Source organism: Ambystoma mexicanum, chromosome 3q (genome assembly GCF_040938575.1).
Source record: "Ambystoma mexicanum isolate Mex_15411 chromosome 3q, UKY_AmexF1_1, whole genome shotgun sequence".
Classification (NCBI taxonomy): Eukaryota; Metazoa; Chordata; class Amphibia; order Caudata; family Ambystomatidae; genus Ambystoma; species Ambystoma mexicanum.
In genome coordinates this window covers 672,805,796-672,832,748 of record NC_090926.1, presented here as the reverse complement: position 1 = coordinate 672,832,748, position 26,953 = coordinate 672,805,796, and the positions used below count along the sequence as shown (strand labels likewise).

General features: G+C 41.6%; 1 protein-coding gene across 1 annotated transcript in view; it reads left to right on the top strand.

Annotated features, from left to right (window-relative positions):
- The window catches only part of LOC138582868 (cytochrome P450 2C23-like), a 294,173-nt gene that overhangs the window by 229,745 nt on the left and 37,475 nt on the right, over positions 1–26,953 (top strand). Inside the window, exons 4-5 of the mRNA XM_069654560.1 lie at positions 4,297–4,457; positions 4,730–4,906. Coding sequence (XP_069510661.1) covers positions 4,297–4,457; positions 4,730–4,906 — 338 coding nt within the window. The remainder of the gene's footprint in view (positions 1–4,296; positions 4,458–4,729; positions 4,907–26,953) is intronic.

The following is a 26,953-nucleotide window of genomic DNA, read 5'->3' as shown; positions in this document are numbered from 1 at the left end:
ACGTCACACCAGAATAAACAAAATGGTAAAATGCACGAAAAACAATTGACATTAACTCCAACCGTTTTAAGCCAGAACAGGCACATCCCATCTAACATCACCAGCAACAGATAACCTGATACACGGAGACCTGAAGACCATCATACCTTGGAGGTGCAGCCTTATAAGAATATCAACCACCAGGTCTTATAAATGCCACCCACAATTAATACAAGAATAAAGAAAAAGAATCCTCCTCAAAAACTCTCCATGGACAATACCAGTAGGAACAATCCTACCATCCCAAAAATGTTTTTCCCAACCACTTCAAAGAACACAAATGGCCAAACATATCCCCCCTCGACAAAACAGTCACATCTCTATACCTAGGGAACCTCATCCACTGGACAAAGCATCCTTACAAGCCCAGACAGTTGAGGTCTCGAATCTAGAAACAAAACGCCTTTGGTGTAAAAATGCAATATCCACTTAGAAAACATACTGACACAGACAACAGTTGCTACTGGTTCTACACACCCCAACAGTTTAGCCCAAACCCTTTCCTTTCCCTCTTGTCCCCTAAATCCTCCCCCACCTTTTCCCCCCATTTAGATCAACATGACTGCCTGGAAATCCCGCAAATAGCAGCCAAGTGCAGTAATAATCCCATGGACATAACCTATGTGATGAATATAGGGTATTCGTCCCTTCACCACAGGTGTAGCCACCCCCTTTGAGGCTCTGGAGGTGAGCTGCTCAGCAAGACCCGCTAGAGGGGTCTGGGCAAGTGAGACCTCACTGGCAGTAAATCCCCTGTAGGGGTTACGGACTCCCTTTCCCACAAGGAACTTACTAGGTAAGCCAGATTTTCTGCATATATGGGACTGCTTGTAAACACCAGTAAAGTGGTTTTGCTTTTATTGGCTTCAGATATTGCTGGCACAAGAGCAACATCTGAAGAGAAATGTAACGCTGCGTGGAATGCAAATCAGCCTATAAAAGTAAAGAACTAATCATGGCAAAGGTGAGACGTGTACGCAGGGGAAACCCTCTGACTTATTTCTGCATTGGAGAGGCAGCGCTTTGTTGAGCCAGCAAGAGCCAGCAAGCAAGAAAATGCAGAACCAGGACATTGAAGGCTCAGCGTTGCAAGCAGTGGGAAAACTGCTGCACGGACGGAGCCTAGGAGACTGTCCTGAGGGGTGGCGTGACCTCGAACAGATGTTAGTGGGTCGGGGACACAGACAACAGTGATACCCAAATCAGTGGGAGGAGCAAAACCTACTATCGGCAAAGCTGTGCCAAACACTGAGGAATAGTGGAGCGAGAAAGGCGAGCCTCTGTGAGGAGCGAGAAACGCAAGGTGGACAACAAGGAAAGCAGATACATACCAGCACTGAGTCTGCAGAATACACCCATTGTAACTGAAGGTTCCCAGGTGATTCGAAACAGCGGGAGGCCACGGGCATTGTATGGACTATACACAAGGAACTTTAATATTGAGAGTGAAAGTTTGGGAAGAGAGGAAGCTCTATAAGAAGAGACTCTGAGACAGTTGTTTAAAATAATGTGTGATGAATACTGGTAATCCTTGATAAAGGACTTCGACAAAGATGTGTAAAACCTGAGGACAGTCCCCAGGTGGGAGATTATCATAACAGGTCAAAGAGTGGAAGATACTCTAATCCACTGGAGGGGAGCACACAAAGGTCAGAAGGATATACATGGTTGAGTGGCAACAGAAGAGACTGCAACTATAAATGGGAATTTGAGAGAGTCTAGAGGGACTCAGAAGCTGCCAGAGACCCAGTGTACAAATATCTATCAAGAATTCCAGAAGCTCATCTGGGAGAGTGGCCAAACCCGGATATATAAGAAACATAGCCTAGATAATACATTTTTGAATGTGTTTGTTGAAACCCTGAGAGAAAGCCGAAAGGCCTGGCTAAAGGGCAGATACTGCATTTAATTATTATTTATTAAATTTATTTATATTATTTATTAATTATAAGCCGGTCAAGTGGCACAGCGAGTAGAGCGCTCGCTTTGACACCCGTGCAGAGCCTGTTAACGCAGGTTCGAATCCCGGCGGGGCCAAACTCAGCCTTTCATCCTTCCGAGGTCGATAAATGAGCACCACACACCGTGGGTAATAATAAGCAGCGCTCGGATACCTGAGGGTTTGTAGCGCTATATAAAAGCCTAATTATTATTATTATTATTATTATTATTTCTAAGTGGTACCGTCAGATAGGTTTCGATTCTTGAACGGAGGACGTTTTTGTTTTAGACTCCTGATGAGCACCTTATCTAGTTTAGTTAGGTAGGGAAAACTCCATAGTGATGGGCAAGCTAGGTATTTTATTCTTTTATTTAATAAAACAACATTCAAACATCCGATTTGTGTACAACTCCTTCTTCTGGTTCGTCGCACAGAGCACTTCTCGCTGTGCTTGAGCTGTTTTAGCCATGACCTGCTTCTCTCTCTCTCTCATCACCTGCTGTGACATACCATGATCATAGCAGGCTGATGACACATTCAGGGAATGTAATGGCTAATACTATCCCTTTAATCTTTGGATTTGTGACTCTGGGTTAATATTAGACCTCATACTCTAATTACTGAAGCCTCCAGAAACTGCTGTGAGTTGACTAGCCTGCGATCTTCATATTTCCTTTTATCTATGCATTGACACTGAGTATCAAAGGCCAATGTGAACTCCTAAAAACATGGTCTAGAGTGTTATTGTGGCTAACTTTAACAATTTAGTAACCATGCAACTAGTATGTCAAAGCCACAATCCCCATCAAATCCCGCTACCACAGTATCATGATCAACCTGAGAATTTTCCCCAAATTGTTTAGTGCCAAAATAACTGAAATCAGACAGATTACCTTCTTCTTACTTGTCAACAAAATTGTTTAATTGGTACATTTTTACTGCTCTCGCTGGAGTCCCTAAAAAGCTGTGTCCACTTAAACACACAGATAGGTAGCAGAATACTTTCAGCTCCAGTTGATAAAACAGTTCAAAGCTTTAGCCCATGCTCGCTCTTACTCAAAAGCTGCAAAAACATAAAAGGCTGGGCCCGGGAAAGGATATAGGATGGGAGAATATTCCAGAATTTAATATATATAAACAAACAAAACTTCAAACCACGTTCACCTCTAGGAAACACTACAGTACAATCAGTTTTGCATCAATGAAGAAAGAGTTTTTTCAGAGAGAAATGCATTGCAATATGAACATATGAACATTTTTTAATTTGTAGACATACTATGAATGGAGTACACAGACAAACCCTATCTAAATTACATATTCATCAAATCTCGAGAGCTACCTTAATACTGAACCCTTTAAATGAATGGGATTTCTCTTTACAGCTGCTGATGCTTCTGGGGCAGGTGTCAGTATGTGGGATACTTTTAATCCAGTGCTTTGAGTTGGTCTACGTGTTCTTCATCATCCTGCCATACTGCATGACAACCCTTTTAGGCCAAATGCTGCCTCTGCATTCAAGCTCCGCTCCGGTCATGAAGATCTCCATTTTCAAGGCATTCTGCAGGGCATGTCCTATTCAATACGGTCTCACCAACGCAGTAGTGCTGCTCCTGATAGTTTCTCCCAGCAGCTACATATTCCAAGACTAGTTTGCACAGTCAGTTGTCTTAAGTAGTGTACACCTGTGCACTGCCTTTCCATTTTTGCCCCCTGACAACACCCATAAACCACTTTCACAAGCAAATAAACCACGTTCATGTCATTTGGGTATTTCAGGTGGCCTTACATCAGAACTTTCCCTTAATGTTGCTGCCTTCCGTTTGAATATAAATAAATAATAGACGAAGTTATAGGTGTCAGACCACCACGTGCACCGGATGCCTTGCCTTCTTACAGCGATGTTAGTGTCTAATGTTTGGAATTGGGGTCACGACATTCCTACTTGCCCCAAAATGACACTCTTGTGTTCTAGACATGGGATAGGTAACTCTCAAAAGCATGAATTAAGGAAATAGATGACTAGAAGCAAAATCACACATGGTCACAGTTCTTTCCGAATGTCTAGTTAGAATTTCAAGTGACAAAACCCACTTTTGTTGCACTGCAGATCATAAGGAACCTGACTGCATGATTGCCCTGCAGATCATGATCTTGCTGCACTGCTGTTCATTTCAAAGTTTTCAAGACGTTTGAATGTGTCCAAATGGGGAACAGTTAAATGTTTTCAGAATTCTCATTTTTTAGAACACCTTCACAATTGTTACTAAGAAATTTGCCATATCCTGATTGCTCAGTACTTGACTTTATTTATACAGGAACGCCTTTCGACCCCATGACCAGGATCACAGCCGCTGTAGCCAATACTACATGCACAGTGCTATTTGGCGACCGGTTCGATACAGAAGATGAAAGGTTCCTCACACAGCTTGGGATAGCAATTGAGACTTTTGCCTACTGGGGGACACAAGAATTTCAGGTGTTTGTATATTTATTTGTGTGTATGTGTATTATACATAACAAGGTTATTGATTGTTCGAGAGGAGCAGGAAATGATATTCATATCTAAAGACCAAGGGGATCATACTGCTTGATGGGTCTGGGTGGGGTGGCCAAAGCTCAAACTCAAAACCCAAATGTTCCATGTGTTGTTCATATTAACCCCCTATACCTCTCTGATGTTGTGGATGGGCACCAACTCTTGCCCATCAGCCCAATATGCATTCATCTCTTAAATGTTCATCTTCACAGCTGTACAATGCATTTCCCAGTGTTGTGAAGAGGCTTCCAGGAACACACATCAAAATGTTTGAAAATGCAGAGATATTGCACGCCTTCCTGAGGGAACAAATTGAGAACCACGCCATCACCCGGCAGCCTGACTGCCCAAGGGATTTTATCGACTCATTTCTAAACAAGATAGATGAGGTACGTGGATTCTGAAGTTTAGACCTTGCGTCTGTATGCATTTGATGATTTATTTCATTTGTTTGCTTTTGTATTTTATGTAGTGTGGACATGTGGCTTGTCAGAAACTTTGAGACACTGCAGCATGCTGCCATGGTAATGTTTCGGTAGCTACAGTAAACGGAGAGAATGTCATTACACAGCATGGTCTGTGATTGGATCCTGGTTCCTAGGCCAATGAGAGGGCCTGACCACCCGTAAAAGTGCAATAGCTTCTATATGTGTGCTCCTAAGTGCTATAACAAGTCCAGAACAGAGCAGCCATACAGTCCTGGGTGTGAAATAACACCCATATCTCGCTGAACTTGACAGTCTCTGGTGGCTCCTGATGAGATTAATAGTTGAATGTAAACTCCTTTCCACTGAGCACAAGAGGACACTGGAACCAAAAATCACAGTGAAGAAATGAAAATGTATTCTCCAACTAGAGGGTTGAGATCTGCCAGTATCGGTACACTGTGTGCATCAAATACACAAGAAGGGATATCTGACTGGGAGGGTCCAGACCTTCAACTTAGAATGAACTACCACTAGACCTTAGACTAGGGAAAACAGTCTTGTCACTAAAAACCTAAAATCTCAACGTCACGTGACCCAACCCAACTATTCCAACCACCTGTTCCACTCCCAGGACTGAATCCAAAGTATAACACTAGAACTACTAGTAAAAGCAATAAATTGCCAACTAACCCAGTCATCAGACCTCCCCCGAGATCACCAGTCCTTTACCTTACTCTTGGTAGGATCTTATCCTAATCAATGCCCACCATCAACCCTTCAACTAAGCACTGTTCCACCCCAAGGAAGGCAACCCATAAGGATTCTGGTTTGTTCTTTCTCATTACCTAGTTACATCGTTTGGGAATCACACCCCTACAGCAGGAATATGAACATCCTGGCCATCAAGAAGATAACTGGAGCCTTACTTATAATAATAAGCCATGATAAATAATTCTAGCCATGAAATATGTAAATAGGACACTAATATGAATAAACTTACGACAATCCAAAGATGAAAGAAATTAACCAATTGTCTGTAAAAGATATAATTTAATATGAATTAAAAAGAAAACTGTAATAACAATGGAGGGACACATTTCATGTAATTGAGAATGTTTAAAAGTCTGAAAATACAATACAGATAACACAGGGACATAGGGAATAAAGAGTGCCAGAGGAAGACACATGCTCAATTTCGCAAGGTGTTGGAACATTTCAATTTTCATTATAGTGCTTCACACCTGGAATAACTAGACTTAAATCAAAAGAACATGGCAAAGGAGTTCATATTTCCTTATTTTTGTGCATTTGAAAAAAGCTTTTGCTGCATAGTTTTCAATCCTCTGAATTGAACATAAGAATGCACCAGGCATTAAAAGTTTTGCATAGTTTTTATGTTTTGTAATAGTTTGAAAAGAGAGAGCAATACATAATTTTAATGTATTTGTTGATTTAATGTACATCATGTCAGAGTTACCCAAAACATTCAACATAAAGGGACAGAGCATTTTAAAATCTGTTGTAACAATGACTACATTTGTAATCCTAACGTATATACTACTTGAAAACCAAAAATCGCATGCTTGAAATTAACCATCGTTTCTTTAAACAGCCAAAAATAATCACTTTTTGGGAAGGAAATTCTGAAACTTGTTGAGGGTGAAAAACTGCTATTTGCATAATTCAAATATTGGGTAATATTGGCCACAATACCGGTATTAAAAAGTCCACATCTTTTCCCAACAGCCCAAGGGAATCGTAAAAGAAAAATCCATCTCCCACATAAGGTCAGTTTACCATTTGATGTCAAAATTCCTATGAGATTTCATATATTTATGATTATATTAATAAATACATTGGCCCTTATTCATAGAGTGTTTTCCAATAGGGTTTTGGCATTATAAAACGCCTCTGTGAATTAGGCCCATTATGTTTTAATAGAAGCAGACTCAAATAATACAGTTGTATGCTTTGGTATATTTTTAAAAGGAAGGTTTGGCAATAAATCTTACATCATTTTAACAAGATTCAAATATGCTGTCAATTTTGTATTATCAAGATGGAAGGAATCTTGTAATTTAAAGGGTAAATATGTTTAATTGTAAAGTACTTGCTTCACCTCTACTAACCCCAACAAAAGTAATGTTTGGATGTTTTAATTTACGTGTTGGACCAAAGGATATCAGTTGGAGGAATGTAATTTTCACCAACTGAATCGACAAATAGGTTCCAGGCCCATTTAATATAAGCAAGTACAGACCATTTCTTAATAAGGGGCCATCCAACATTTCTAAACATTTGATATACAGCAAGGTTTGATCAAAGATGTTTCCAATAGACACCATACAGGAGAACATTCAGCTAAATCAATTAGTTAAAAATGTATCTAACCATAAAAGAATGAAGGTATGTGGAAATATCTTGAAAGGCAACCCATCTTTAAATTTGGGTAACTTTATTTTGTCAAGAGCGATCTGTTAGGGCTTGGTGTTCCAGAGAAATTTAGTAAAATAGAGTTGATCCTTTTCAAGAAAGAGTGAGTAAATATGATTAGGAGAATGGAAATAGGAAGTAGCATAAGAAAGGTGAGCATCTTTTTAATAGACTCACGACTTCCCCACAATGAAAGATATGTGTGATCATTTATCAGTCATTTATTCCAATTTAGAATTTTGGGGGGGGGGATGAGGATGAATAATTTAATGAATATGTTGAGCAATAAAGATTACAACATATTCTATAAAAGTCCTGGCCTGTGACTTGCTAAAATGATCCACATCAGCCTGTTGACAGATGTTTGTGAGAGGGAGGATTTGAGTTATTAAGTTCATAAATAGAAACTAAAGTGTAATGCTAATTACACTCAACTAGATTTAAAATTGAATTTGGATTTTGAGACATATAAAAGAATGTCTGCATAAACTTTAATGTTGAGCTCATGGAATTTCATACCTTTTATGTCAGAGCCAGTACACATATTTTGGAGAAGAGATTCTAATGTGGCCAAAAAGAAGACGTGATGAAGGACAGCCTTGACTGGTGCTTCTAAAAAGAGATTTAGATTTAAAGAGGGTATTATTGAGCCAGATTCTAGATTTAGGCTGGTTACATAATATTTTAGCAAACAAAATAAATGTAAGGACGATTCCATGCCAATTAAGGGATTGAAACATATAATTAGTCAGGTGCTTTTTCATCATCTAGAGATACCTGTTTTGTGTATATATTTTAATGTATGTCTGTATGGACGAATGCTTGGCATGTTTGAGTTCAGAGTGAGCGATGACATTGTAAAATGTGTATGTGTGATTGCTAGAATGTTGTGACCAGGTGATGTAGCCTGGGCGGTGGACACCAGTGAGCGCTGTCCTGTAACAAACTTGGACATGTCTTGTAACTTAATAAAGTGATTATATTAGCAAATACCTGAAGATTCATGAGGAGTTACTTTACACCACTGATGTCAAGGATGGGAGTATCGGACAGGGTATCAGAAATTTCCTGGCATTCAGAGCACCCTGGGGAAAAAGTGAGGCAGCTTCACAAGCAAACAAATGTGTTTCGGAGCATGGAGAAATCCTCTCTCCAAAAGGCCTGGTGAGAAAATATGATGTTATTAACGTACATAAGCACCTGATGGCTCAGCGCACTGCAACAGTACCCTGACAAAATGTGATTATGAAGTAGGATGTGCATAGATCTAAACCTCCACCCTAATAGGAAACAGGAAAAAGTAAATAAGAAGGAGATAGGAACTCCATGATTTATGCTCATGTGCATGCTTTGGGATGGGAGTGATCAGTGCGACGGTTCCTGGAAAGTTTGTCAAAGTAGTTGCGATTAATCGAGGGGTGTTTTGTCCCTTCTGCCCAAAGGGGAGCTTCCTCCTTTGAGGTTAGGTAGGTGAGCCAGCTCTGCAAGACCTTCCCTAGGGGTATGGGCAAGTGGGACCTCAATGGGAGTGCCTCCCCCTTTGAGGGCAAAACGGTTTAACAAGTATTGTGAAACCAAACTGTCAAGGAAACAGATTCATGAAAGGGAGAATCCAATATAAATAACCACAGGAGATAAGATACATTTTTAAAGAGAAACCCACCAAGAAGTGGGATGACCAGGAGAAGAGAGACATCCTTTTTGTCTACTTTGAGTTATTCATGTTAGTGGTGGGGTCAGTAAGAGTTAGGTTGGGACTGAGGCCGAACCATACTTTGACTTCCTGACAACAGACAAGCACCTTACTTAGATGGGCAGGGTGATCCCTTTAGTATTGGGGAGAGAGGTATTTTTCTTTATTTCTCATTAAAGAAAGGTAGCATGTACTCAATGGGCCGCATTACGGTCCGGCGGTAACCGTGCCAGTGATACCGGCGGGTTGCTGCCAGATCCGTAATGATTTACTGGTGCCTGACTGCCCGGAAACTAAGGCACCAGTAAATTGTAAGTCCCCCTTCCCATAGAGTCCAAGGGGGCTCTATGGGAGTGGGGACAACAGAAGCACCGACACTTTGAAAAATGTACATGCAGAATCTACAATGGTACTCAATGAGATAAAGGGGAGTTCCTGTAGGCACTGAGTTTGAAAGACACTTTGAAGTTTGAACGCAGATGCACAAGGTACACTGACTGAGCCAAGGCAGCCGTGTAGCTCAATTCAGCCACAATCAGAATCAAGTGATCATACTAGAATATTTAATTAACTGGTCAAGAGTGTTATTTAGTTTACCTACCACGATAGTTTATTGACAACTTACTGTAGTATGGTGGGAATGATGTAAAAGGGTTATGAAGTGACAGTGGGATGCCTAATGACAAAGATGTGTTTAGGGGTAGTGTTTACTGAAGTGCTGCTCAAACGGTATGGATGTAGGATTAGGCCATTTGAAGTGGTGTTTGATTGATGTGCAGTGGGGCATGTGGAGTCACACACTTACCAAATGTGATGGATGTGATGACAATGTGCCAGATATAATGAAACACATTGTAATTGGGTAAGGAGGCCTTAGTTGTGCTAAATCTACCAAGTGGTGTGAGCGTGTGAGATGCATATGAGGAATGCATCTTGCATGCATCAGAAGTGAATGTGAATGTACAAAGATATGTCCAGCATAATTGAAAATGTGGAGAGTTATGGGATGATCTTTCTTTTAACATTGTATAAGTTGTTTTTAGGTGTAGACTTGCTATAGCAACAAGAACATGTAGGATGTGTTTATGTAGAATTAGGGAGAGGTTGTAATGTACTTCAATTGTGGTGGCAAGATTGCTTCAGACGTTGTATGGAGACCTGTGTGGGAGGTAATTAGTATATGTTTTCAAAGGGGCATAGATGTTTGTGGTTTATCTAAGAGGTAAATATGTCATGGATGTATTTAAATGGGAGCGCTGTTTCTTTTTGCATGAAAATATTAGTCAGGGATGCTTCGTTATTGTTGCATTGCAATTGTGTATGCATGCATGAATTGTGTCACAGAACTATTGTTTTGTGTGCATTGCATGTGAGTAGGCACGCATGTATGGATGTATTGTAGTTGCGTATTGCATATATGTATGCATACATGTATTGAGTTCAGGATGTATTGTTTTGGAGTGTTGCAGTGGTGTATGCACACATGAATTGTGTTATGGAGTGTTGCTAGTGAAGCGTTGCATATATTTATATGCACATGTGCCATGTTAGGGATGTAGTGATACAGACATGTGAGTGCGGATGTGTTGAGAATGTGCATGTAAGTGATGGGTACTTCAGGTTACATAAAGGTTGGAGAATGTGTCTGGATGTCTGTGTGGCACCTTCTTCCTGCTGAGTGGTTGTCGCGTTTTGGCTATATGTAGTTCTACACCCATTGTTGCTGCGTGGGGATTGTTTGTTGCACAGCTCCTATTCACAGAATCTGATGTCTTATCAAAAGGGTAATGAGTATGTGTGGATGTGTGGCAATGTCTGTGTGTTCGCTAAGGAAGAGGTGTGTTGCATATGTCCTTTAGTGTATGTCTGTATGGGTGAATACTTGGCATGTGTGAGGTCAGAGTGTGTGATGTCATTGCAGAATGTATATATGTGATTGCTAGAATGTTATACCCTGGTGTTCCACCAGTGTCAGTTGGAGATGTAGCCTGGGTGTTGGGCTCCAGTGGGCCCCGTCCTGTAAAATACTTGGACATGTGTTGTAACGTCATAAAGTAACTACATCAGCACTTAACCGAAGAGTCATGAGAACTTGCTTCACATCAAAGGGCTAATGCGTATTTAGAATCTTTTGAAAGATCAACATGGCATAATAAACCAGCATTGGTAGATGCAAGGCATCCTTTAATAAAACCAGATTGATCAGGGTAGACTAAAGATGACATCACCAGATCCAGTCAATTGGATAATATTTTTGCAAAGATCTTATATTCAGTATTGAGAATCTTTTCCAAGATTGAGAAATAAAATGATCGGGGAAACACAGAATGTACTAGTGGGGTGTGGATTGTTGAACCAAGAGATCAACATAAATGCATACCAGTTGATAGAAACGCCATCCAGTCCAGGGGCTTTGCCACATTTAAAATCTAGTTTACTTCCTGTAGAGAAAAACCATGATCTACAAAAGATAAACTGAGTTTGTCTATCCTATTATGAATAATATTAGTAAAATACTTGGTAATCAAAGGCTAACGGTGAGTATTATCTGGGTTGTACAACAAACACTGAAAAAAACAGTTTCTGAATTCTTAGTAGATTTCTTTTTAGTAATAGGATGGAAATGTACTTTATTTGAGATAGTTCAGGTTTATGCTTTAGATAGGATGCCAACACCATACCTGCCTTGTTTGAACCCCCATATAATTTAGACCCTAGTTTGAGTAGGGTGCAACAAGAGCTATAATTTATAGATTTATGATATTCAATACATTTATGCATTAGAGTTTGACTCTCTATGAAATGAAATACACATTGAAGTTGTGGAAAATTGTTATGGACTTTAAACATGGATTGAATAAAGTCTTTATCAGTGAGTAAACTATTATTACATTTCCAATAGGATTTTTTGAATACATAACAGTCTCAATAAAAAGAGAAATACTTATAGTAAGTGCATGATCAGATATAACATGGGGTTCAATATGAGATGTGATAACTTTAGATGAGAGGAATTTACTATAAAAAATGAATACTTTATTAAAGAAGATGTATGCACTAGTGAAAAAAGAATAATTGAGTAGCAAGGAGTGACAAGGTGCCAAGCATCAATTAGGCCAAGTTGATAAACAAAAATCATCACTGGATTTGGAATGTATGAATTTAGCATTTGATTTGTGATCTAAGGATAAGTCAATATTTTGTTTGCAATTCTCACAAATAATCAGATTAACTGAATGGCATCTGAGAAGATGAATCCGGAGGACCCCTCCAACAAAGTGGATCTGGTAAAATGTGGGCATAAATATTATCTATTTTATATTTTGTCAGACATTTGTAATGAGGCAATTGACCACCAAAGGAGTTCTTGTGTTGCTGTACCACTTGATCGGGGCACTTCTTTGATAACAAAATAACCACACAATTTCTGTTGTGATGAGCTAGGGAGAATTTCACTGGTTTAATCCCTAGGTTAGTGAATTTAAAATGATTAGTATCATTTAACTGTTTCTTCTACACTGGCAGTGTCTACTTGTAATTTGGCTAGATGGGACAGGATTATGTGACATTTTATTGGACCAGATACACCCTTACATTTCCAATAAATTAATTTTGGAAACAGGTGTGAGCAGTAGAGATTTGATACAAATTCTGAGGAGATGGCTGCAAAAATGATAACATGAGATATCAGTCAGACCTGGATAATGATTAGCAAGCATATAGTCATCACAACTGCATTAGAAATCACCAAAGCCAATATAAAACCTTTAGCACTAACCTGAATCGGTGAAGGCTATGATGCTGGGAAGAATTCCCCAAATGATTCTTCATCTTCACTTCTTGTAAACCGAGAGGAGAAGAGCAGAACCCCCAGGGAAACCATCTGGGGAAAAAGAAAACAGCTGAGAGCTGTGTTCGGGTCAAGAAGCGAATGGTAATCTTGTTCTCCGGGATAGGAAGGAAGGCTTTGACTCATCAGGTGTCGGGTGTATAAACTGTAAAGAAAGGCATCCGGTACTATGTGTCTTTGTTCAAACCTGCCTGGATAATATGCATGTAAATAATTACCATGTATTCAGTAGTTAAGCTCGTAGGTCGGAGCTGGATGCAGACAATGGAGTGGTAGGTAGTCAAATCCCTTCCTGCAATGTGGAAGCCTGAATGAACGGATTGAGTGTGCCGTCCTGAAATGCCAAAGAAAGGAAGTTAGGAGAGGTAATGGCAGAGAGTAGTTAGGAAGAGATGCAAGGGACTAGGACCTACCTCTGTGATTGCAATGCGGGTAACACAGGAAGGCTGTGAAGATCGAAGACTGAAGGGAGCAAAGTAGCGGGAATGGGCAAAAGAGGGAGAGGTTAGAAAGGTATCGGGCAGTATGTAGTGAGACTGCGGGAAAGTTCGAGCAAGTTAGTGTACTGACAATTGCTAGGCAACTGAACAGCGTTGGAGGCAATCGCGAAAGTGTCCGTATTTGTCCACAAAGGATCACACTGAGGAGGACAACTGCTCTGAGGGATAGAGAGCAATATAGTGAATGTATCCAGGAAGGTACAGGAAAAATGCACTAAGTGGAAACAAACTTACGGAGCACTCGCTTTCTGGAGTAGTAACGCACCGCTTCCAAGGCTGGAGTTCCTGATAACGCCTTCCCTCGACAGTCGGGGGCAGAGCTAGGACTGAGAGACACGGATAGACTGCATGGCTGCCTGCTTGCAGTGGCGCCATCTTGGGGGAACAAGTGGAAACTAAACCAATACGTCTCCACATATGCCACAGGGACCAACGTGCCCTAGGAAACATGACAGCAGTATATCAAATCAGTTTATATTAAAAATTGAGTACAGCAGCAAAGTACATAACAATAGAATAAACCAAACTGAAGACACAGAATGAGATGGAGAGAGACAAACACAAAACAAGATGAATAGTATTAGAGAAATGCATATATACTAATACGAAACAGAGATGGTAACCATAATCAGGGGAGACCAGCAGAGACAAGATGACATCACCTCTAGGTTGCAGTAATTAAACAATATGCCAATAAAAGGTTGCATAGCAAAGAGGAAAAAATGTAATTTAGGGGATGCGCTGGGCAGATAAATAAGATATAAAGAAGTCCAGATGCAAACGAAAAAGATGGATCATGTGGATATAAGAAGAATAGACCAGGTCAACAAATAGTATGAGTTGAAGTGCCGGGAATGCTCCTCAACTCATACTTATGATAGCATAGTTATGAGTGAAGACTAATATAAATAGAGACAACATCAGGAGAAGAATACATTGTTTATAGATTGAAGTAGATTACATCAAAAACATTCTGTTATTAGTATTACAGGATGAAAATACAATGAAAATGAGAACAGCCAGCAACAGGTTAGATGCGTTTGATATGTGATTTATATTCCTCTCTTGACTTCTCTGATGCTGGAGTTATAATCTGTATTTGGCTACTTTGCACTCTGAAAGCACCCACATTTTCTTCTGGTCAGAGCAAAGTCTTTCAATTCAAATAAATCATGAGGATTTGACAAAATCAGGAGGGTTGGACGACAATGATGTGGATGTTTCCACTTGGTCAGAGCAGCGAGAATGGATGAAATCAGCGAAAACATTTGTTTTGAAGAATTTGTTGGATACACCCAGGTCAGTAGTGGCAAGCTTTTTAGCAGTGTTTATGAAACCATAATGAGAATTATTTGTTTTGCTTCTGAGGTCCAAAAAAACATTCCTTTAGTAAGAGTGTCTTTGGAAAATTCTGGAGAGATGTATATGTGATTACATCATAATGGTGTATGGGCCAGACTTATGGCCGCAATAAGAATAGCACGGGTGTGTTGGTGTCTCAATACACAGTCCTAGGTTTAGGAGAATCCTTGTTCTCTGGATTACATGGTACGATTCTATGGGCCCACTGGAGCTCAAATTGTGTAGCAAAGGCTAGGCCGAGATGTTTGGTAAAAAATGACTCCATAAAAGAAATAGGATTGTTGCCTTCTGCTATCTCAAGGATACCAAACACTCGAACGCTCGGACAATTACGGCCTTCAATATTTGCATTAGCAGCATCAGGTTGGTTGATAGCCATTTGCATTTGTACTAAACTTTCCATTTGATCCCGAAGTGCAGCAATGCGATGTTCATCTTCTCCAAACCATCCATTGAACTACTGCATATCATCTCTTATTCCGTAGTTCAGTTTGAAGACCGAGTGTAGTCTGTTCTACAGCAGAGGGACAAATTATTCGTTCTTTTGAGATTTGTGAAATATCTTGAAAATGTGACTTATGACTACTAACATTCTCCTCATGAGTTATGAGGTATATCTGAAGTCATTTTGCAAGATAATTCTGGAGATTGTTTGGAGGGACCCTCAAAATTGTAAAAAGTAGCTGCAAAGATACTGAAATATGCACGTCCAAAATCAGTGAAGGACAACATCAAATATAATACTGTGCAGTGGTAGTAAGGTAGATACCAAGTTAATCAGAGCACAACAAAATGGTTCAATAAATGACAGCTCCCAAAAGAATTGCAGTTGCCACCTCTAGTATAATTTGTTTAAATCTGCCATGCCACATGAGATGGAATCTTCGAGGCATCACAAAGAGCGCAATGGAACCAATTGATTTTTTACATGCTGTGAAGTGTGAGAGCAGGCTGGAATCCACTTTAGAGCGTAGATTGGAGACAATCACGTTCATTTTATAGACCACAGTCGGTCTGGTCAAAGCGTTCGAGCTGACCGAAATCCTTTGTTATTAAAGAGACAGGAGTGTGAATGGAAAGCTGAATAAATGTATCCACATGTTAAAGACCTGAATCAGTCTAAGTTGGCAGTGAGCCACCACTTTATAATGTCGGTATCCACAGATTACCACCTTGTTTATGGCATATCATGATGATGGCTACAAGTAAATATACCAGTGTGGAGAAGAAACATTTTGTATCCATAATGTAGAGATTTTAGCACAGCGGTGCTACCTTTGGGAGAGGATAGAATATCATAGCGGGACCCATCTTGTGGGCTTCAAACCACCCAACTTCGCTGCAATTTCAATTTATTATTAATTAATTTTTTTGTAGAATGCTGAATGTGGCCAGGAGATTATATAATAGGGACTTATGTTTTACATTTCTGCGTGCAGAAACATTTCCTTTTAATACAAAAGAAAGGACAGAATAAAAAGAAAATTGTTTGTGAATCAAAAATTAAGATAACTACATTGTTTTTATTTAAGAGTCTGTAAGATGTGCAACTTACTAGTTTATTTTCCAATTCTTGTTAGGCCCTTTATCTCTACACACAAGATATGTACACAAACAAACTACCAAAGCACTTGTCTTCTCATGCAGAAAATTGAATGTGGGTGACTGGTAATGGGCCATAGTAGATTAAGTAAGATGTTTCAATGTGGTGGTCAAGGCAATGAGTTTCACTTCTTTTTCTTGCACTGTGGGAAATCGCATCTTGGTATACTCTGTCATGGCTAGTCTCAAAACCACAGATTCCCTCAAGGTAGGAACAAAATTTAAGTTACATTTTGTAAGCTTAACCTTTAAAGTAGAACCACTAGCAGGGCCACATGAGTGTTTTTTGGTTTGAAACCACTTAAGTATTGCAGCGGGCAAAACCTACAATGATTCTGTATCCCTTAAGTGCTAAGGGCATTCATGTTCATCCTGAATTCCCATAAAGAATCATTGTAGGCTCTGACTACTCCAGTAGTTAAGTGTTTCTGAATGATAAAGTATAGAAATGTATTACCCACAGGTGGACAAACCAGAAAGATTAATGTGAGGTTTCCTATTGAGCCTGTGTCTCCTATACACTAGCAGGACATGTTGTCTCATATCCTTACAACCAAAAATGATTTGTGATCTACTAATTGGAGACCGCTTCTCATGCTGTAAGCTTGCATAATGTAATTACAAATCTAGATGATGTCGTAGAATTTCCATCTACCTGTGTATGTTAATACTATGGAACTGAAATAAAGTTTGGTAAAAATAAACTAGATCCCCAGCAGGTATTGTGTTTTGGCTGCAGAGCCACGACAGTCAGCTTAGTAAAAGTGTAATGCAGGTGAAAGATAAGGTGTCTTTTGTAGGGGAGGCATGGTATCACAAGTATGACACCAACACAATGGGTACAGTTTGTAAAAACCTTTCTTGAAATTTATGGGGTTGGAAAACTCCTACTCTACCCTATAACTAAGATGGGAGTAGTCTCGACCATCAAATGATAAACAAAACAGACCTAGTACTGTACGTCAAATAAAAATGACCTATGCTAACAAAAACCTAATGCCAGCCCTATCTCTTGTACACAAAGTGTATTAAGGGGAAAAGTATGCAAAGGAAAAATCAGAGTTCAAATTAATAAAGGTAGCTAAATCAGCTCTCCGCCGCACGTTAGACCGCAAGGAGTAAGGCTGTCTTTGGGGGCAGGATGACCCAATCTAGCTTGGCTTCTCAGCACAATAAACAGTTCCATAATGTGGAGCGAGGCCCATCTGGCCTTCCGCGTTAAAGTCTTTCCTTCAGACCTCCAAAATACTGTTTCAACACAAAGGTCACGTAGGTCCCCCTCTGTCGGGTTCAGACCTCTTAAGCATGTCTCAGTGACACCCTGGGAATCACAGGTCAGTCTCTGGCATGGTTAACCTCTTTCCTATCCGACCGTCCATCCCAGTTGGAACTTGGGTCCTTTCTCTCTACTATCACTCTTTTAACCTGGTGCGTTCCCCAGGGTTCTAACCTATCCCCCTGGTTCGTCAATGTCTACATGGCTGCCCTTGCATATGTGATTTCCACTTTCATCTCCAACTTCCAGTGTTACCCTCCGCCACCTCCTCTTCCTCCCTCATATCTGACTGTCTGTCTGCAATTCAGTCATGGTGTGCTGCAAACGACCTCTGCCTCACAGCCAGTAAGACTGAGATTGTTCGCATTGGGACTCCTGCTCCCGCATTCCCACTCTGGTCTGCCTCTCTTGGCCATGCACCTGCACCCACCTGTGAGGCAAAAAACCTTCAGTCATCTTCGACTCTACTCTCTCCTTGTCCACTCACTTTGCAGACATTTCTAAAAAGTCCACTACCACCTGCACCTCCTCAGAGGTACTCTTTCTTTTCTCACCTTCTCCCAGCGGCTCATTGTCTCCAGAGCCCTGGTTCTCTCAAGGCTAGACTATTGCAACAGCCTCTTTCTCAAACTCCCTGCCTCTGCTTTGCACCCTCTGCAACTCATCCAGAACAGTACCACAAGACTTATCCTTGGCCTCAAGCCCAGGGACTGCATCTCTCCCGTGTTGGAATCCCTCCACTGGCTACCTGTGGCTGCATGGGTCAAGTTCAAGAACCTCTGCATTGTCCACAAGGCTTTCTGGGGCCTGGGACCTACCTATCTGCAATGATGTCTACCTAAATACAAATACTGTCCATCCCGAGCCCTCTGCTCATCTACCTCCAACCTTCTGCGAGTGAGCCGGTTCTCCAAGCAGAGATTTGGAGGGAGATCTTTATCCTCAGCGGGGGCCTCCCTCTGGAATAGCCTCCCTGCAGCCCTGTGTCTTGAGCCTGATCTATATTTAAGTTCCGAAAACTCCTTAAGACATTCCTCTTCTCTCTCCCTCTACCCTGCTAACCTCTCTCTCTGCTCTATGCCTCTCTCCCTCCTTTTCCACACAGCTTGCTGACTAGCCGCCGGGTGTACCTCAGAGTCTCACAGGTCCCTGGCACCTTTGCCAGTCCCCCCATACTTGCCTCTGGGCCTGCACTTGGCTCATTGCTACTGCACTTGGTCAATGACCCATGAGAGTGGCATCTCTCAGCACTTCCCCCAGTTTCTGACTGACTGGGCGCACTTAGATTCACACCCCTCCAATTGTCGTCCCCCCTCCCCCCTCCTGTAACGTCTGTGCACTTGCACGATCAAAACGTACCAGGCCTTAAAGATCTTCTTCTTCCCTTTCTCCCCTCCTTGCATCCTTGCATGATGACCCCTCAATGCACTTGGAAAAATTGCAGAATCGGTGTCAGACCTATTTGCTCTTGTCTACAATGTTAATTGTATGATATGCACTTACTCTGCTGGTGCAGACTTGTATCGTTCAGAAATTCAAGGGCTCTGAATGGCTTGTTTTTCCCCTTGTTCCCTCCCTCCTCGAGTGCTTTGAAACACTTGCCTTGTGTATAGTCACTTTACAAATAAACATTACCATGCCATACCATACAGTTCAACAAAACTTGCAAAGGGGGACCCTTCCCCAAGCTTATTAATTTGGGTCTCCCTCAGCCGGGCTCAGGCCACTTTCGAGAGTCAAAGACTTTCGAATGTGCTTGGTTTTCTATAGAGACCTCCCCAGGACCACTTCAATTTACAGTTCAAAATTCAACTTCTACTCTTTTTATTTTTTATTTTACTTATTTGCATTTATAAAGCGCACTGGGGCATCAAGGCGCTGGCTCTCCCCTTCTCTATGAGGTACTTCGGCTTACTTTGCTTTTACACTTCATTCGCTTCACCGTTACTAAAAATGTACCTCTCACTGAGACTTTCTAGGGGGATACTTCCTTTTGTCGGACCACTCCCTTACTCAGTATCTCGGATTCCACGGCTGTCTTTTACTTTAAAGTTCTTTCACAGGTCTGCCTTTTTTCATGTCTCATCCACATGTATGCTGCCTTTACTTGTGATATAATGTTGCTACTTCAAACCTTCTTTAACACACACCAGTCTCTCAGGTCGCTTGCCAACTCACCGGCTGTGTGCATTTCTTTCGTGGTTTTACGATCTCCAATTTGAGTCAAGGTTAGTACCACAGGCTTGGCCTCACATCCCCAAATCTGCCATTTGCTGGCATCCTTGAAACACAATGCAGTCTTCACTTGATGAATTTGGCCTTTTCCATATGTCTTTCGCAGTCTGTGAGAGGCAACAACCTCCAGTAGGGAACTCTTGGGGTTTTTGACCCGCTGCTCTCGTCCCTTGGTACATCTCTCTTCTCCAATAGATTTTCCTTTGCCTCGGAAGTCCTGCTCGTACTCGTGTTCCACCTTGCTCAGAGTGTTTCTTTAGGTGTTGTTTTTACTCATGTGAGGAGAGCTAATTGGTATCAGGTGAATGCACTTGATGTCAAGTGACTGACTTTGCCTGATCCGATTAACGGGACATGTCCAGTACGATGTAAAAGAATTAGTTTAGTTACTCTCAGTCACTCTCTTCCTCAGCCCAGTGTTTGTGTAAAAAGGGGGGGCCTTGGGATCTCACAGTATCCTAAAAAATAGGATGAGGTAGATGAACAAAAAAGGGAGAATACCATGTTTCACCCTTGGCTGCCTCACCCCCACTCCCTGTAGACCCCTCACCCAGGTGATCCTCCTGCTCTGGTCCACCCCCGGGGTCTGGATCAATGGCGATGGCCGTTCCCTGGCCACCTGAGAGAGAGAGAGAGACCCCCGGGGACAAGCGGGTGAGACAACCTCTGGTTTCTCACACTTTTCTGCTATATTACAGGGGGAAGCATAATCAAGTGGTCGCGTAGTGTGAGAACTATGAGTAAGAGATAATACTAAATCTATTATGTTGACGCCACAGTGGTCACTTTGATTGCAACAATGTAAAATGTCATTACCTAAAGTGGGTTTCAGTGAGGTCACCGATATCTTACCAATGAATACGCATAGAAAACTGCCCATTGCCAAATAATTGCATCTATCACAGTGCACCAATCGAAAATCGCAGTGCATGCACATGAAACCAGCTTTTAAGTAATCCCTATGATAACTAGTGAACATCAGTCCATCTCACGCATTTGCTTTGAAATGGCAAATAATTGAGTAAAAATCTAAACTTTTCTGCAGCAAACCGCGCATGCATGGTCACTGGCAGTTTCAGCATAGCATTTTATGGTATAGCTCCTAACACTCAAGACCCCACCTTTCCTGAAGGTTTTGACCTTATGAACTGTGAAGAAATAATTTGCTCTACTGAGTCCCAGTGCATGTAGGGGGCTCTGTAACTCATGAAAGTCTACGGATCCCACACTAAACCCCTGCCTTAATTCTCCTCCCAGGTGTCCAGGGAAAGAGACACTTTCTGATCATGAGCTTGGGGGTGATGTTCTGTGGGAGGATCACCTGAGAGGAGAAAAGACCCAAGAGAGTGAGAGGAATCTGTGGGATGAGACAAGGAAAGGGTCTTTATCTGAAAAGGGTGGCTCATCAATGCCAAAGTATGTAATGGCCTGTTGTGATAAACATCTTGTTGCCCCACGAGATAGCCAGACAAATCGTGGTGAACCCAATCATACATTCCTAGACCTGAAGTAAGATCAAAACCCTTCTTAAGTGCGGGAGAGCTGTAAAACTGAAGCTCCCTTCCACCCAAAGAGCCAGTGAAAGGAAATGTGCTAATTAAACTAGCGTAAAAGAACTGCCTTTTTCTGTACAAACAGGGTTAATAACCAATTCTTATGATGTTCCTTTAAAGGATGTTATCAGGAACCAACTGTGATTTAAAAACCAACCAGCAGAGATAAGAAACCCTAATTTTACCATTAGGGAGTTCAAGTCCCCTAAATCCCTGGGCACTCAGACGAGGACGGGGGCTGAAGAGGCACAAAGTTGTAGGAGTGGTCATTTCATTAAAGCAGATGACCAACACCTGAGAGAGACTGAGAGGCTTGAAAGGCCCCCTCAGGTGCAGGACAGAAGAGAAGAATTGGCATGGTTAGTGGAAAGTAGTAGAAGTCAGCAGCAGAAGTTGCGTGGTCCGTGCTGGAAGCCCAGACAGAAGTTGGAGGAGTGAGAAGAAACCGGGACAATTGCTGGGCAGATATCACCTGCAGGGCTTGAGCGTCTGTGCCCCCAAAAATCTGAAGTGCAGAGGTTATGCAGTTGAAGGCGTGCAGGAAGAAATCTTTCCTTTTTGTGAACTGGTTTGCAGAGGCTGCGCAGCAGGCAGCGTGCAGGAAGCGGTCTCAGGTGGCGGGCGAGCACCAGAAAGCCTAGGGAGCTCCAATTTGAGGTGATGAGGTCAAAAGCAGACTTACCGGAATAGTTTGCCGGTTCAAGTGGAGCCACAACAGCTGAAGTCCTGTGAACGGCGAGGGGAACAGAGGTGTGCGGCTGAGCCAGTGAGTTCCAAGTGTGTTTGTGACCTCGGAGCACTATGTCCATGCTCGCTCATTGGAGGCAGGCACCCAGCGAGTGAGCAGCCCTCACGTAGAAGCAGATTTAGTAGTAAGAAGCAGAAGCGACACTCGTTGCATGTGCATGCCGAACAATTGTAAAACAGAAGCGACAGCATTTCCTTGTGAGGAAAAGTGATTCCCAAGTTAGTTTTTACTATCAAATCAGGGAAAAGCAGAGAAACCTTAATTAGTCAAGGCCAAATGGCTTTAACGCTGAAAGTGTGATACTACTACATTAAATTGTTATCCCATCTGCGTCCCTACATTTCCCAATCCAATGCTGAGACCATCGCCCGAGCCATTATAGGCTCCAAACTTGACTACTGTTGTAGCCTATTAGCGGGCGCCAGTAAAAAAATCGTCAAACGACTTCAGGTGGTTCAGAACGGAGCAGTCAGAGTGGTATCCGGTCTTTCTCACAGGGTATATGTCTCGGAGGCACGTCGAGCACTACACTGGCTGCCCGTAGAATCAAGAATCTCCTTTAGACTTATGGTCATCACCTTTAAATGTCTTCAGGGCAAGATGCCCCCATACCTGCAAAGGTACATAGGAAAAAAATCCTCTGCTAGAAACCTTCGGTCTAACAACCGGAACTTGCTTCAGCAGCCCAGAGTCAAAAGCAAAAAGGCACAATGTGGTGCTTTTTCCTCAGTGGCACCGGCACTTTGGAATGCTCTGCCAGACCAACTGAGAAACTCATCTTCTCTGAATTCATTCAAGAAGGGCCTTAAAACCTTCCTCTTCAAATAGCTGCCCCTGGTTTATTAATTCTGCTACCCCTTAGATCGTTTTAGCCTTTCTTTCTTCCTTCTCTGCTTTGTTTTTGTTTGTCTGCGCCCTCACACCTATGGGTTTATGGTGCGCCATATAAATGCAATGTAATGTAATGTAACTGTGGAGAGCCCAACTACATGTGGGGCCAACTTTGTCAAACGTTGACAAGCATTGCCAAAGCCAAGAAAAACGGAACCAATATTGCTGAATTTTAATTAACGGTATTTCATTTCTATTTCTCTGCCAATTCTTCTTAAACTCCCAGGTGCCTAGCTCTGTGGCCTCAAATGTATCTCATGACAAGACTCTGCTAGGACAGCGTTCTTCTGGGAAACTTACATCTTGCAACATTACTGTGCAATGGTTCGGCTGAATATACAAAAAATGAACACTGCTGTCACAAAACAAATCTGCAGCACTCTATGAGCTGTCTTCAAAAATGCTTTTCTAACTTGCGGCTACAAAAGATAGATTCTCTATATGGCTGTTCATATATTGCTTACAAAGCCCCTACCGCGTTACCCCCTAAGGCACATTGTGGCCCCACCATGTGTCTGCACTGCACCAAATACCCCATCACTAAAAAAAATTGCACATCCTACATTGCTTCCCCCCTAGGACTTTGTGGGCTGCGCCTGTTCCTGTGTCATAATGACCTATATCTAAGCTGCTTGTGCAGCTTTCAATGATGTCCCCATCCAGCTGTCCCCCACCACGTCACTTTTACGTCACCACGTTACTTCTGTAACTGGTACGTGCGCCCCCCCCTTGCCAGCACTATATCTGGACCCTTGAAGGGATAGTGCGCTCAAAAATGTTATTGTCCCAATCGTTCGGGCATGTGTTTTCCATCATACTGTGATCGATCGTAAAAAACGTTCCTATGCATCTTACCTTAGTTTTCCTCACTTTTACACATGCAAAAATAACGGGTTGGGCACGCCCATATTGTGCTAATCTTATCCGTTGTTGCATCGCCCTAAGTTCAAGTGCCCTCGCAGCACTAAATCCTATCACCCAACCCTGAAGCTGACATCACTAATCCAAACGATATGCTCGACCTATTTTCATGACGTTAGTGGGCAGCGTAGCCAATTGTGCCCACTCATCCCCACATCATAACGTCAGTTAACACAGAACCTGGAAGATCAACACATACATCGTATCACAACGCGTCCCAAATTGGATTTGCAGTCAATCATTTTAAAGAAAACATCAGTAATCTGCAATTTCGCAAAGTGCTTTTATTTAGCAAACAACGCTCCAAAAACCAGTGATTGCTTTGAACGACCAATAGTTGTGTGTCCTTACGCTGAAGTGATGCACATGGTGTTCCTTTCGGGAGAAGATGTGGATTTGACGCATCAGCTTTTTGCTACACCGTAAACAATGACAGGTTGCTCCTTGTTGCTGGTACCACCAAAGGGTCTATTGTCCCACATGATGGTGATAGAAATCGAGGCTTTTAGCCGTATCTGCCATTGTTGATTGAAGAAGCCATTCCAAGGCAGCTGAAAACTATGACTTTCCCAGAATGGTACAATATATCTGTGTAGAATAAATATATATTTTAGTATCCGTTCTTTATTCATCCTGTAATTCTGCACCGGATGAAACCGAATAACGATCACAAACCACACACAATTAACACACCCAGACAATGTGGGCTACTATTTTAAACTATGATGTGCATGAAAGGTTAGCCCTGTGAAGTCGGTATAGCTCCCAAAGGTATGTATAAACTGACTCAGAAACAGGACAACAGACAGCTGGAATTGTAACGGAACTGTGAATATTATCTATTGAAAAGCGAACCAAGTACCCTTGGAAAATGTTCTGGCCCTGAGAACATCCAATAATGCAACATTGATAGCACACCCTGATATTCCATGGGACAAAGTGGTTTAGATCTCACTAAGCTGCATACAGGTTATGGTTTTGTGTTGTCGATGAATAATCGTCACAATATGCTCCAACTAATAACCCATAACAATGTCAGTAACCAATACCGGCCAAAAATCCAAACCTTTACTCATTCCTACTTAAATTAAACACAAATAACAATTATTAGTAGACTTATAAAGAAATCGCGAGTTACGCACTTGGTTTTTTAAATATGACGCGGTATACGGAACAAGGTATTTTGTCCACTATTTATGTCAAATGGCATTTTCGCACGTCGCTGAATTCTCCCATATGCAAACAGAACAATTTCCCTTTTTTAATCGCAAAAATATTATGTATAGTTCAACTTACATTATGTTCGGTGGTTCCATTGTCTTGGTGTAATGCAGTGTGTCCACTCTGAACAACGGTTTGCATAAATTGAAACTAAATGTTCCAATGTCCACTTTCAACACAGTAAATGTTAACATTTTTTCTGGTATTCCACACCTTATGTCTTTCTAGCCTGGTGATTGCTCCCTTTCGTCTAAGGTCACATAACAATTGAAGCTTGTTTTCAGCATGTATGTTTGGTAGGTTTTATTTTTATGAAAGAATGCCACAATATTAAAACATACCAGACAAGACGTGGCAGTGTGAACTGATTAATTTCTTCTATCCCCACAAGCATCATCCCACAAAGTGACCATCACTCCATGGAGCGATGAGTACAGCTGGCCCACGTGGCATTCGAAAAAAAAACATGAAAAATAAACACATTGTTGGCTGGCATCCACCAAAGCCACGCAATCTTAAACTGTTTTACCCATCACTAGTTCGGGTTATGAACCTATATGTGATGTCATTCATGATGCTGTGGCCTTTCCATAGGCAAAATCATGAATTCTGGAGTCTCAACGTTCACGAAGAGCAGGCACCTTTGATGATTATTCCTTAATTTCGGAATAAAGTTAACTTTGTTAAATCCTGCAAGCTATCTCTTTGCTTCTTTACCTAGAGGTTGTATTCATTATGTTGTCAGTGTAACAGGGGACAGCCGTTCACACTATCTATCCCACCTGAGGCAGCCCTGTCTATGTTCAAGCGAGACAGGTTACATTGCTTGCCCATACCAAGTTTGATTGTATTCATGATCCGACTAGGCCTTGTGTCAATCGGCTGTGCTTGTGCATAGGCTAAGCATGGATGAGCGTTAGACAATTTTTTGGATTCGTTCACTGAATTTCAAATGCAGACATGAGAAGTCTGTATCCTTGTGCTCAACACTGAAGTAGTGCGCAAAGTCACGCAATCGCGATGGTCAAGCGAAAAGCGTATATTTTTGGGAAGGCTGTAGCAAGTCAGGAAGGGGCCTGAGGCAATGAAGAATTGGTTCCCACTATTCCAGTAGGCTGTGCCCTTGGCGGCAGATCAGTTTTCGAAATCTGAAAACAGCAGGTCAACCCAGCCAACATCGAATTCCTTTAGTAGACTCTATCCATTGTACCGTGAATCTCAGCAAAAAATCACATAGTGTATAATAGGCATGGTATAAAACTATGAATTGTATTCTGGATAACTGTCATTCTAGGAGAGTTGAACCTTGGGGTGTAATATTCAATGACAGTTGCTTTTCGGTTCACAGAGTAGCGGAAGCCATGACTTCAAATTAGTTTTGGACCATAGTTACACTCAAGATAAATAAAACCGATACTACAAGGCACGGAAAGCCTTGTGTAACCTACGATTCCTTTTGTGTCGTCCAAAACCGACCACAATATCATATGATGATAAGATATGACATTTAAAATGCACATATGCACAAGTGCTTCAAAGTGCGACGAGGCAAAGGAGTGGAGACAGAGGGAAGACTGAGACAAAGATCTTCCTAGGCCAGGTGACATTGAGATCGCAAAAGTGCAAAAGGAGGAGAGGAAGGGTAAAAATGCAGGGGGAAAGGGAGAGGGGGCAGTGGAGTGCATAGGATAGACAGTAAAAATAAATAAAGGAAGACAATAAA